Genomic DNA, 13,567 nt, shown 5'->3' with positions numbered 1-13,567 from the left:
AGGAAGCAGGAAAGAGAAGAGAGTGAGAACGGGACAGGCGGCAAGACTCAGGAGGAGTGTCAGGGATCACGGATGACTTTCTGTGGGGGTGGGGGTGGCATAATCCCTGGGCGTGGAGGACCAGCTGCACTGTGGCCTCCGTGGAGTGGGCCACTTTAGGAAGAGGGACCAGCAAGAGCAGAGGCCAGGATGTGGGAAGGAAGGACAGGTGTGGGGACGCAGGAGGGTCCTGTGGCCAGGGTCCCCTTGGATGCAGTGCTTTGTGGGAAGAGCACTGGGCAAGGGGTCGGGGCAATTGTTGTGTGATGCTGATCCAGCCAGTCATTGCTCCTCCCCAGGCCTCAGTTTCCCCATTTGTAAGATGAGAGGAAGGGACTAGAGGTCCTTTCCTACTAAAACATCATGGCTGATGCCCAGTCACATGGCTGGATGAGTTGTTGGAAGCTGTCCCTGCCTGGACCTTCAGAGCACCCCATTTCTGCAGGAATAGGGTTACAAGGGGTAACAGCCTCTGCTTCTGATGCCTCTCTGGGCTTTTGGCACCAGGAACTGCACTTCCACAGAACCAGTGGCTTATGGGAGAGAAAGAACCAAGAGCAGGATCCAGAGCGCACTGCAGGGGTGTTGGCATCAGGGCTCCAGCTGTGAAGGTTGGCGAAGTTCTCACAACATGACAAAGAGGGAGTGGCTTGTCCCCACCCTACAGAGCAGGGCTGGAGCCTGGTGGGGTCCAGGGGCACAGCGAGGAGGCGGTTACTGAGCTGGGGTGCCAGCCTGGGGTCTGGCGTCGGAGGCCGTGTTCTCTCCTCTGTGCTGTTCCTGCTGCCAGGAATCCCATGGGAAGAAGATCGGCGTAGGCTGGGGAGAGCTGGAGATGGGTGTCAGGTCTCAGAGCCACCCCAGTAGGCAGAAGCTTTGGGGAAGTTGAGTTTGGCTCCAAGAAATAAGAAGCCTTTGCTTCCACGTCTTATCTCTGGTCCCTGCAGAATGTCACTGAGAAAGAACCATTTTGCACTTTTTTTTTTTTTTTTTTTTTGTGGTCACAAAGTGTTGAGATTAGATGCCCAGATTCCTGTTGTGAAGCCCTGGGTTCAAATTCCACTCTTTAACTTAGTAGCTGGGAGCTTGGGCATGGACTAACTTTTCACTGTCATTGCAAGTATCAGAAACACAACTTAAGTTGGCTTAAGGATGAAAAGGAGTCTACTGGCCCATATTAAGAATTTCCAGTTTGGGTCTAGCTTCAGGTGTAGCTGGATCTTCAAATTATGCCCTCTTGTTCACTGTCTCTTTCTCTCTCTTTCTATTGTTGTTGTTAATTTCTTTCTTTTTTTTTTAGACAGAGTCTCACTCTGTTGCCCAGGCTGGAGTGCAGTGGTGTGATCTCAGCTCACTGTAACTTCTGCCTCCTGGGTTCAAGCGATTCTCCTGTCTCAGGCTCCAGAGCAGCTGGCACTACAGGCGCCTGCCACCACGCCCAGCTGATTTTTTTATATGTTTAGTAGAGACGATGTTTCACCATGTTGGCCAGGCTGGTCTTGAACTCCTGACCTCAAGTGATCCACCCGCCTTGGCCTCCCAAAGTGCTAGGTTTACAGGCATGAGGCATTGTGCCTGGCCTCTTTCCCCATATTTTGACTCTTTTTGCTCTTTCCTTCACTTGCAAACATTGTCAGGTTTCTGGATCTTCACACCGGTGGCCTCTGTGGGTGTCCTACCCACAGACGTATCTTTATACCAAGCAGGTCCCTGGCATTTAGAGACATTCAGTAAGATTTGTCCATAGGTTGATTGAATGAAATGAAGTCCAGCCTGGTAATAGTCCAGCCTGGTATGAGTTCTGGACCCAAAAACCAGCTTCAAATTTCAGCTGCACCAGCTCCTGTAGCTAAGATCGTGGACGAGTCAGCCTTTTCTGAGCCTCAGTTTGCTCACCTGTAAAATGGGGCTACACATAGTACCCTGCTTAGATGGTCATTATGAGGGTGAAGAGAGCCACTGCCTGTAACATGCCGAGCACATAATGAGCTCTTGATGCGTGGGGATCATTGAAATCATTACTGTTGTTATTATTTCAAAGTTGAGCCTTTGTTGCAATCCAAATAGCTGGGGGACTGTGCCGGGAAATGAGAGTCTATTTCTTTCTCTGGGGATGACTAGGTCTGCATCTTCGCTGTGCTCCAGAAGCCTCGGGGTGCAGGGAAATAAGAGAGGAGTTAATTAAAGAGCTCTGGCTCCAGCAGCAGGCCCAGCCCAACCAGAGCCCTCAGAACCGCACTGCTCTTGGCTGGCTGGTGGCGGGTGGGAGCTGAGGCCCTCTTAGGGCTCCTCTGCTAGGCGGGGCTCCTGGGAGGGTAGACTGTCGGGGCCCCAGCAGCTCGGGGGTGGCATTGTGCTCCCTGTCTCTCCCTTCTTCATCTCTCTTTGTCTCTTTGACTTAGTCTTTGTCACCTTATGACATCTTCAAAACCTCAGAGACAGAGAGAGAGACAGAGAGACAGAGAGAGAGAGAAAGGGAAGAGAGGGAGGGAAAGAGAGAGAGAAAGTGAGGAGAGAGAGAGGGAGGAGAGAGAGAGGGAGGAGAGAGAGAGAAAGGGAAGGAGAGAGAGAGAAAGGGAGGAGAGAGAGAGAAAGGGAGGAGAGAGAGAGAGGGAAGAGAGAGAGGGAGGAGAGAGAGAGAGAAAGGGAGGAGAGAGGAGGAGAGAGAAAGGGAGGAGAGAGAGAGAGAAAGGGAAGAGAAAGGGAGGAGAGAGAGAGAAAGGGAGGAGAGAGAGAGAAAGGGAGGAGAGAGAGAGAAAGGGAGGAGAGAGAGAGGGAGGAGAGAAAGGGAAAGAGAGAGAGAAGAAAGGGAGAGAAGAGAAGGAGAGAAATGAATGAATGAATTTGATTGGCTCACTTGAATTCCTGTGCCAGGCCACTAGCCCAGTAGCAATTGGCTGCCCTTGGTCTGATCAGCTGTGTGTGTGGGGGCGGTAGGGTATGTAGGTCACACCAGCTGTCTGTCATGGGGAGTGGGGGTCATTGGGGGCCCCAGAGGACAGAAGAGTGGTGGGAATTTCTGGGAAGGAGATTTCAGCTTCCAGACCAGCTCAGACACTACCCCTGATGGAAAGCTTCCAGGAGACCCCAGGCCAGGTTAGAGCCTTCTCTGGGCGCTGTCCCCTCTGCTGCCCTGTCAAAGGTGCTGGCTGTATTGTCATCGTCTGGCCAAGTCTGCTGCCGCCATCAGTCTCTGGGCTCGTCGTGAGCAGGGGTCAGCCTGGTTCATCCCTGTGGCCCTCCGCTGAGCTCAGGGCTGGCACACGGTAGTCATTCAGGATGTGCCGTATTCAATGAATGAGTGAATGAGTGAGTGGAGAGGAGGAAAAGCTAGCACCTCCCTGGTTGGTCATCATCGGATTCATATTCATTTTCCTCCCAGTGTAACCCAGCTCTGACTTGCTGGGATTCTCCTTAGGCCTAACAACCCCCAGGAAGGGGCCCTGGGTGCGCGCGCTCCCGCGGCGGCATGGTGGGGGGAGGCTGGCTCGGCGCCTCCGGCTGCGGTGGATGGAGCGCGCTAGTGCGCCCCGCACATTAGCATGCTGAACCCACGTCTCTCGTAAGGTGTTAATTAAATTTCTTCGAAGTATATTGTCTGAAAAAAAAAAAGGATAATTAGAAAGATGTCTTTAAAAGTATTTATGTAACTGATATGGCACCGCTTTTGGTTTGCCGCATAATTAGATTTAAACACAACTCCTCGAGCGGCACACTCATTTGGAGAGAGCTGCTTGTTGAAATGTCATTGCGTTGTTTTTAAGAGTTCTGAGCCTGGTAAAACCATTCAACTGGGGAGGCAACGTGTAGGGGAGACAGCACTGGATGGGGAGCTGGGATCTTAGCTCACGTCCACATTTCTGCACTGGGGTGCCCAGGGCCGCTTGCTCAGCCCAGCTGGATCTTGGCATCCTCGTCTGTCAAATGAGAGGGCCACGATGGGCTCCTGAGGCACAAGAACCTACATTTATGCCGCTTTTTAAAATGTTATTTTTGCTCGGTGAAGTAGCTTCGTTTTACAGATGTGCAGACCCAGGCTGTGCAAAGCCCGGTCTTCTGACTCCAGGACTGTTTTCTGACACAGCCCCGGAAGGCCCTTGGTCTAGAAATGATCACACTCTCTTACAGTTTTGAAAAATGGACACCTTTCCTTTAGGGTCTTTATTTCACACGTTCTCCTGAAACTCCCCCTCCCGTGCTGCTGTCCTGCGTTGGCGGACGTGCCCTGCACAGCCTGGGCAGTCGTCCTCATCGCCCAACCATAGGCTTTACTCCATGCGGTTTCAGTGGGGGCCATAGCGCCCCTAAGGGGTAAAATCTGGTGCTTGGGGAGCGAAGAAAAACGTCTTGCTCTTCTGTCTAAAGCAGAGGTGGACGTGAGATACCTAAACACACACATGGCATCTCTGTGATGCTAAAGCTTCATGGGAGGGAAGTGAGTAGGGGAAAATAAAAGACATCTTGAAAAGGCCCCTCTGGGGGTGATAACGAACAAAAGGCTGGAAGCTGTGCAGCACCTCAGCTTGGAGGGCAGATGCTCGCTGCACCCGCTTCTCACTCCCTTTAACCTTCCCAACAGCCTCCCAACCCGACGTTTCCATGTTACAGACAGGGAAACTGAGGCTTGGGGGCCAAACATGCTTTGCCTGGCTAAAGATGAGAGAAGTCAGGATTCGGGCCGGGGTGAACCCCTGGGAAGGCTGGGCGTCCAGTCCCTGGTCTGGTGGATCTGAGCGGGATTGACGGGGCTGTGAGGTGTGGTGGATGGGGCTGCAGAGGCACCACCCGCAGGCTCGTGGCTCCATGGCCTCCTGACCCGCAGTGTCATCTCTCCCCGCAGGGTGGACCCGGTGCCTCACGATGCCCCCAAGCCTCCAGGCTATACCCGCTTCGTCTGCGTCTCTGACACCCACTCGAGGACGGACCCCATCCAGATGCCGTACGGCGACGTGCTGATCCACGCTGGGGACTTCACTGAGCTGGGGCTCCCGAGCGAGGTGAAGAAGTTCAACGAGTGGCTGGGTAGGTCCCTCCTGCCCCGGGCGGGCGGCTGTGCTGAGCAGGAAGGGGGCTCCCGCCAGCTCCCGAGGCTGCCTCCCTGCTTTTCCCTCCTGCACTGCCTGGGCCCCCTCCTTGGCCTGTGCCTGCCTGGTCACCCTCCTTGACCTCTCAGAGCAGGTGCCCCTTTCTCTCCCATCCACCTTGGACCTCTCCTCCTCCAGCATCTGTCTAGGTTGTGACTTTCCATTTGTTTGTGGGATTTTTTTTTTGGCCCGGAAGACCCTCTCCAAAAGGGACTCTGCCCATGTCTTTGTCCATTTGTGTGTCCAGGCCCCAGTGCCTGGCAAAGGTAGGGCCTCAATAAATAATTGATAAATGAGGCTGGGTGCAGTGGCTCATGCCTGTAATCCCAGCACTTTAGGGGGCCGAGGCTGGTGGATCACCCAAGGTCAGGAGTTTGAGACCAGCCTGGCCAACATGGTGAAACCTTGTCTCTACTAAAAATACAAAAATTAGCTGGGTGTGGTGGTGGGCATCTGTAATCCCAGCTACATGGGAGGCTGAGGCAGAAGAATTGCTTGAACCTGGGAGGCAGAAGTTGCAGTGAGCCGAGATCACTCCACTGCACTCCAGCCTGGGCAACAGAGCGAGACTCTGTCTCAAAAGAAAAGAAACTGATGAATGAATGAATGAATGGCTGAGTGGGTGAATGAATGAATGACATGGAGAATAGTGGTGCCAGGGTAGGTGCTCAGCTGGTTCATCCTAGCTCAGTCACCCACTGCCATGTAGATGGTTTCTCCAGGGGCCAGATGTGGGCAGCTGCTGGTCTCAGCAGCAGAGCCCCTTCCCATGCACTGCGCCGTGGTGGGTGATGATTTATAAGCACATCCCCTGGGTTTTGTCTTTGTGCTTTTTTTCAAAAATAAGAAATAAACCTGGGGGACCCCCTGGGAAAACTCACTTGCCTTGGAATCCAGAGAAACCTCACAGTGAGGCGTCTCTGTCCCCACCGGGGGAAGACAGATGGACGGCCCCTGTGCAGCCCAGCACCCAGGCCTGCTGCCGTGGAGGCGTGGGTGCGGGGCCGCTCACCTTCCTGCGCAGCCCCACGTGGCTGCCAGACGGTCCCTTCCGCCTCCCCAGGGGCGTCCCGCTGTGCAGTTGGCTGGGACTGCGCAAGCAGAGGGCCAGGAGCAAGGCAGGGCAGCCGCGGCGAGCCAGGGGCCCGACTCTGCCAGGCGAGACAAATATTTATAAGCAAGGCCTTCCCTTCTGTTTGGCAGGCAGAGGGCTTTAAATATTGATTTTTCAAACGGGAAATTCTAATCAAAGGCCCCGTTTGGGCTGCAGGAAGTGCAGGCCGGGGGATAGGGCTCCTGAAGTCCTTCTCCGGGATTCTCCCCTTGCCCACACTGGCTCCAGGTCTGGGCTGCCCCCCAGGAGGGGCCCCTTCCCCGAGGGAGGCTGCTTGTCCCATCTGCTATGGGTTTCAAAAGACAGGAGGTTCCACTTGGTGGAGTCAAGAGGCCGTTTACCAGGCAGAGAGGCTGGAGTCACTGTGGGCCAAGCCCCCACTGTGTGCCAGGCACGGGGTGGCAGGCTCCTACCACCTCTGCCTTGTTGAATTTGGGAACAGCTACTTGAGGTGGCTACCATTTGTGTCCCTATTTGACAGAGGAGAATGGAGGTTCTGAAAGGTGAGGACTGTCTCTCACACACAGCCTGGCCTTCCAGGTGCCCGTGATGGGTGGAAAGTGTGAACTTACAACTTGTAAAGGGGTCTTCCTTTTCCAAAAGCTTCTTTCCCTCGGGCCTCGCCCCTTTGCTGCCTGGAAGTGTTTGCAGATGTCAGGACCCTCACTCGAGGAGGAATGGGCTTCAGACTGAGGGAGGAGGAGCATTTGCATGGGGATGAGAGCGTGAATTGAAGCCCATTTGCCGCTGGTATTTTGGGAACTCGCCCACTGCACAAAGCGAGACACCTTGGTTGGCCAGTGGGTCAGGTCCCCAGAGTTTGGTGATCATGGCTGAGAGATGGACTGTGCACCTATTCGGTGCATTTGGACAGGGGCGTTTTTTCTATAAAGCTCAAGTTTACTGAGCATTTAGTATGTGCTGGGTACTGTTCTATACCTTTTGTGTGTATTAGTAACTCATTTAATCCTCCTGACAATGAGGCAGGAACTATTATCATTCCCATTTTACAGAGGAGAAAACCAAGGCCCAGAGAAGTGAAGTCGCTTACCCAAAGTCACACAGCTTGTAAATGGCAGAACTGGGCAGTTGGACCCCAGTGCTGAACTCTTGGTATAGCTCTGTGTTGCCTCTGCTTCTTGAGGTGAAGCCTCCCTAATTGGAAGTAAGGGTGTGGACGATGCTGTTTGGAGTCTGGCTCTGCTTCCTGCCTGGGTGACTGCAGCGGCCACGTGGCCCCTCTGGGCCTCATTTTAAAAGGGAGCGATTAGGCTCCCCTGCCTCACATCCCTCCAAAGGTGGTTTTGAGGCTCTGTTGGAATGGAGGAAAGAATCGCCTTGTAAAGTGTGAAGTGTTGTGTACCTGTTATGATTGCCCCCGTGAACTGGCGTCTACCAGATCTGGGCTCCCTGGGTAGGGGTGGGGTGTTGGGAGGAAGACATTGGACCTGAACCCTGAGATTGAGTTGGCAGGGAAGGCGGTGGAACAACACGTGTGTTACAGCATGTGGAGTTCCTGAGAGCTATGGACGTCTGGTCTCAGCTAGCAACAGCCCTCCCAACAGCAGACACAGAGAAAAAGAGACTGGAAAGAAACATTCCGTCATCCTATTGCTGACCCTCATTGAGAGCCCACGAAGTGTCAGGTGTGTCGCAAGCCCTGGGGTAACGGTAGACCCTGAGCACGCAGGGCCTCACTCAGCCTGATGCGGGGGGATGGTGGCTCCGTAGCTATGAGGGCGGCACGGGAGCCGTTCATTAGAGAGAGCTATGGGGTCTGTCTGGGACCCACCTGGGGACGTGTGGTGATGGCCATTCAGCTGGGTGGGCACGGAAGGCCTCCCTGAGGAGGGGATGTTGGGCCAGGCCTGAGGGTGAGAATGAGGCGGCCTTGTGCAGCTCTGGGCAGGACCCGTTCCAGGCAGAGGACGCGGAGGCTGCAGCGACCCTGGGGTGGGAGTGGAGAGCACTGGGAGTGTTGGGAAGTGGGAGAGGCAGGGCAGTGGGGCAGGCACTGGTCCACACAGGCCTCCCAGGCCTTGGACAGGAGTGTGGGGCTGATCCTAAGGGCAGGGGGAGCTTTGGGAAGGTTTTTGTATGGGGATGACCTTTAGAAAACTTTTCAAAGGCCATGATGGATTGTAGAACCAGAGTGTACCCGGCGAAGGCTGAAGCTCCAGAATGTTCCAGAGTCGATGTCTGGGTGGTGGGGTCATGGGGTTTTACCTTCTTCTTTAGGATTGTCTCTCTCTCTTTGTGTCTGATTTTCTATGGGGGAGGAGTGTGGTTTTCTGGTAATTTCAAACAAAGGCAACTCTCCTGGATGTCTGGTGCCAAGTGTGTCCCAGGAGGGGTGTGACAGCCCTGGGCCTTGGGTCAATCCTGGCGTCATCCAGCCACTCAAGGGCCTCCATGAGCCCCTTCCCCAGTCGACAGGGCGGGAGACCTTTGCACACCCAACTCATCACCTTGCCCCCCTCGCCCACCGACTGGCTCAGCCCCTTCTCCTGGATGAGAAAGTTCTAAATTTGAAATTCACAACTTGCTCCTTCCCTGTTCATTGATCTCATGGAAAGCATTTGAAATCATATTCTGGGGGCCACCTCCAGACAGACAGGAAGAGATTCAAAAAATTAATAAAGACCCACCACGTAAGACAAGACAAGGCACCTCACCGGGCTCTGCGTGGCTAAATTTGTGCAGACTCTAACTTGCTGCGAGGTGTGTTGCTCTCAGCTCGGCTGTGACTGGTGTCCATGCGTTGCCCCTTTGCAGGCTTCTGTCTGGGTCTGTGTTCATTGGAGGGGGACGGGTTGGGATGAAAGAGTCCCTCTGAGCAGCCCCTCTTTCCCCTTGGCCATTAATATCCCAAATGTATTCATGAAATAGAAGCGGCAGCTTGATTTGTAAATGTCGAGTAAGCAGCTAAAAAATTGATAAGGACGTGTTCTCCAGCTATAAAGAGTGAACGCAAAAGCAAAACTCGCTGAAAATGGCAAAGAATGTGCAGGTGGTTCCTTGCTCCTCACCAGCCGCAGGGAGCTCACAGCCTGGATGGATCAGTCAGTGCAGGGAGGTGGGGTGGCTGGAGGCCAGGCAGCTGTCTTCACCCCTGTTTCCTCCTCTTCTTTGATGTGTTACCTCAGTCCAGTCTCTCAACCTCTCTGTGCCTCACCTGTAGAACGGGGAGAATTATTTTCTTGCCCTAGGGCTGTGGGGGAGGGTCGATGAATAGTATTCCCATGCAACGCTTTGCACAGTCCGGGCACCACGGGAGCCCTGTCATTGTGAAACATCTGTCATGGTGAACAACTTGCCGCTCCCAGATCCTTGCCCCGCGCAAAACAGACTCCTCAACTTCAACACCAGCAGCACCATTTCCCTCCAGCCATACCGGCCAGCTGGACTCCTCACTCGTAGAACAAGCTCCCCTCCCTGGTCCCGGGCCCATGCTCCACTCACCCCTCCAGAGCTGCCCCTTGTGAAGCCTCCCCCACCCCGCTGGGCAGGGCTGTTCCCTCCTCCTCTGTACACCCAGAGCTCCTGGTCTAGGCTCTGCTGGTGGCTCTCACCTTGCGGCTGGGGGGTGTCTCCCACCTTCACCGTCAGCCCCTGGAGGGGAGGGTCAAGGCTTCATGCCCAGCGCCAGCCAGGGGAGCCCTGGACAGAGAGGAATGTGCAGCCATGAGTGGCATGCTGACCCCGCTGACACAGCCCTGTCTGTGAGCTGGCCATGGTGACCCCAGCAGGGCAGGGCATGCCTGAATGCTGCTGGGTGGGTCACCAGTAAATGGGGGCTTCAAGGATGGCAGAGCTGTGACACAGACCAGTGTGAGCCATCACTGTTGCCACACAGGACTTGGGAAGCGATCTGAGAAGACTCAGGGAGCGTAAGTTGAGTTGGGGTCTCAAGGACAAGGCTAGAAGCTGGGGCCACAGGTGCTCTGGACCTGATGAAATGTGCTAGCATGCAGGCCCCCCTGGAGGCCAGGGTGCTGAGGGCAGAAGGGGAGGCTGAGCACCCAGAAGCACCCTCCTCCCAGGATGCCCTGCAGAGGCAGCCACTGACCCCAAGGCCCTGGCACCGCCCACATCTTTCCCAAGGCAAGAATGCCAGGTCCAAATTCTGCTGCCGTCTCTGAGTGACAGCCATGCCTGCAAGAACTGTCAGTTCCTGAGCTGGGATTTGCAAGATGCCAGAAAGTTCCCTCTCTGTGACTGGCAGGTGCCAGACTGGCCTCCCCACCCCCAGCCACAGGAAGCCTGCAGCCTCTGCAGCCCTCACTGCACCCCTAGCTCCCACAGCCTGAGGACCCTGCGCCACCCTCGGTAGTGACTGCCAGAGGCCACAGGTGGCTTTGTACTGGCCAGCCTCTCCTCTTCTCAGCTCTGTGGCACCTGATGCTGGACGCAGGTTCCTCTAGCGTGGGTTCTGCCACAGCCTCCATGTGGCCTCCCTCTCCAGGGCCCTTTTCCATCTCCTCCTTTTGTTCCTCATTCCCCTCCTGCCCACTGAAGGGGGCTCCTCCTAGAGTCCATCCTTAGGCCTCTCAGCCACCTTCTTTCCAAATGATAACTAACCACTCAGACCCCCCAACTCTCGCTCCACCCAGACCTGCAGAATGCCTCCATCTCTCTCATCCAGCCACTGCATTGTCTAGTCTTCTTACAAAACACCTCCTCCTGGGTGTCTGCCAGGGTTTTAGACTAGTTCTATCCCAAACTGAACTCCCAAACCTCGGACCCATCCCCTTAGGCTACGTAGTAAGATGAAGCACTTCACTGTGGCATTTGGGACCCTGTCAGTCAGGGCTCCTGTGTCCTCTCTCCTTTCCCTTTGAGGCTGACGTCTGCAGTCATCTATTGTGATTCTGACACTGCTATCGTCTGTCCTGCCCACTGTCCCCTCTGCCCACTGTGTCACCTGCTGAGCTGCTGTGGGTGCTCTGTGTGCCAGCCTACTGGCCCCCCTTCCTCCTGCAGCTTCTGTGAGCCTCTCCAGGGCCGAGACCATGCCCTGGTCAGCATAGGTCCTCAGAGCCCAGCCCAGCCTGGCACCGAGGTGCCCAGGGGTGTTTGTTGTAAAAATGTGGTCTGTAAAGCACATGATGAGCCCATGAATTAAGTGGCACTACCCTTAGCAGACTCAGGCAGGGGAGGAAGATGAGGGCCTGGTAATGGAGTACTTAGAAGTTATAATTAACTTTGTACTGGCGCCTGAGCATAACACGATATATGAGACAATATAAAAGGGGTCCAAGGATTTAGTGAAATAGAACTAGGTCTTTTGCAAGTAAACCCTTAATTAAAATCCGTGAGGGAGGAAGGGGGAGAAAGGGAAATGGAGAATTTACGTCAAGGCAGTTTCTTTGGTTCTTGCCTCATTTGCCACTGTGTGGAAGGCCCGAGGCTGCAGGGGGTTTGCCTGGAAATGGGCCACACACAATCGTTTTGCCTCTTTGTGATTTAATCCCAGGGCGCCTGCCGGCAGAACGGGCACCTTCTCTGTTCAAGGTTCCAATTGGAGGTGGGGGCTTCAGAAAGGAGCAGGTGGGGACTCACCCTCCCCTTGCAGGAGCAGGAGGCAGCTCACAGGCACAGTAATTAGGATCATGTGTGGGAAACAAGTACTTTCTGGCGCAAGCTGGTGGTTGACCCCCCCTCCACGCCCCTCTCATAATTTGTCTGTTCCTTCCAGTCTACTCTCTGGCCTCCTCTCTTCTTCTTGGGGGTGCGGAGACCAACCTTGGATGCGGATGGGGAAGGTCCCCATCCCAGAGTTCATGGCTGTCTGCCCCGGCAGCTTGTGCAAGTCCCTGCTTTTGTTTCTTTATTTTTCCCCTCCCTTCTTCCCACCTCCCCACCCAATGAACAGCATGCACAAGCTCCCTTCTTCTCTCCCGTGCTCCTTCCTGCCTGGGTGCACCTCGCTCTTCCTCCCTTTCCTGACTTGAGCACTGCAAGATCCTGCCCCGTGGCTGCCCCTTCTGACTGCTGAGGAGTGTGCTGGGCGGGCACCCCCTGTTATAGATCAGGACCTAGAGCTGGTACCTGGGCACCCGCCCCTGTGCGGGGCTGCTCCTGCCTCCGGGAGGTGGAGCTGTTCTGCATGCATGGAGGGTGCGGTCGGGTGGGACTGGCGTCTTCCTGGGGATGGGGCGCCAAGCTCTGCAGGGGCAGTCCATCAGGCCTCACACTGACTCTATCGGGACTTGCAGCCTCTCCCCAGTGCAGGGCACCAAGCACTGGAGGTCAGGGACGTGGGGCCACTTCTGCCTCTGCCCTCACCAGCTAGCTGGCCTCCCTTCTCCCTCATGGAGTGTCCACCTCAATCAGATGAGACCGTGTGTGCACCCTGTGTGAACTCAGCCCCTCCTGGCACTTAGGGCCCTGCCGGTTCACGTACCTCCCAACGTCAGAGCCCTCAGCATGGGTTAGTAGAGCTCTCGCCTCTCCCGCGGGGCTGTGACTGCTGGGGATCAGGGCAGGGGTCTACACGCATCTCAGTCAACACAGCATGAGGGGCTACTGTGTTCACTGCTTTGGTGCTGGAGATTCAGTGATGGATGGCACAGAAGTGTCCTTGCCTGGGTGGCCTGAGGGCGAATGCAGTCATAGGTGGTAAATAGCAAGCAGAGTGAAGAGAATTGATCAATGCACAGGATAGGCTGGTGGTGACTGGGGTGGGAAGCTCCTTGACATAAAATGGCTGGGGAAGACCACCCTGGGAGGGTCGTGCATGGAGAAGGACCCAGCTGTGAATTCCTGCTGCACAGTGGAGGGCTGTGGGCCTGATCCTGGTGATCCTGGGCCGCTGACCAGCTGGGACGAGGGCATGGATTTTATTCTAGAGGCCACTGGGGGGCTTAGGCAGGGGAGGACAAGGTCTGATTCAGGTTTCTGAAGGACCCTTCTGGGTGGAGCCTGACTGTGGCAGGCAGGAGAGGATGCCAGGGTACCAGGAGAGGTTGGTGCAGGTGTGTGCGAGAGGCCAGGGTAGCTCAGATTGGACCTGGAGGTGGCCCAGGGAGAGTGCAGTAGAGGCTTGGCTCTGGTTTGGAAGTGGGATCAACAGGATTTGCTGGTGGGGTATGGAGTTAGGGGCGGGGGAGATGGCAGACCTGGTATCTTTAGGGCCTGGCAGCCTGGCATGAGGTGGGCATTTAACAAATATTTGTTAAAGGAATGAGGAAAGAGAAGACAAATTTTATGACGTGGTCACTTTGATAAAAAAAAATCCAACTTTTTTTTTTTTTTTTTTTTTAAAGAGCTAACAAGAATTCTCTCTGAAAATGTAGTGTACAGCAGACTTAAAATGGATTCTGGTGCG

General features: G+C 54.9%; 1 protein-coding gene across 4 annotated transcripts in view; it reads left to right on the top strand.

Annotated features, from left to right (window-relative positions):
- The window catches only part of MPPED1 (metallophosphoesterase domain containing 1), a 99,220-nt gene that overhangs the window by 18,375 nt on the left and 67,278 nt on the right, over positions 1–13,567 (top strand). For all 4 annotated transcript variants that reach the window (XM_030815404.1, XM_030815405.1, XM_030815403.1 and 1 more), the window contains one exon: positions 4,880–5,061. In XM_030815404.1, coding sequence (XP_030671264.1) covers positions 4,880–5,061 — 182 coding nt within the window. The remainder of the gene's footprint in view (positions 1–4,879; positions 5,062–13,567) is intronic.

Source organism: Nomascus leucogenys, chromosome 7b (assembly GCF_006542625.1).
Source record: "Nomascus leucogenys isolate Asia chromosome 7b, Asia_NLE_v1, whole genome shotgun sequence".
Taxonomy (NCBI): Eukaryota; Metazoa; Chordata; class Mammalia; order Primates; family Hylobatidae; genus Nomascus; species Nomascus leucogenys.
Note: the sequence above shows the minus strand (reverse complement) of the source record. Positions and strands in the feature narration are given on the sequence as shown.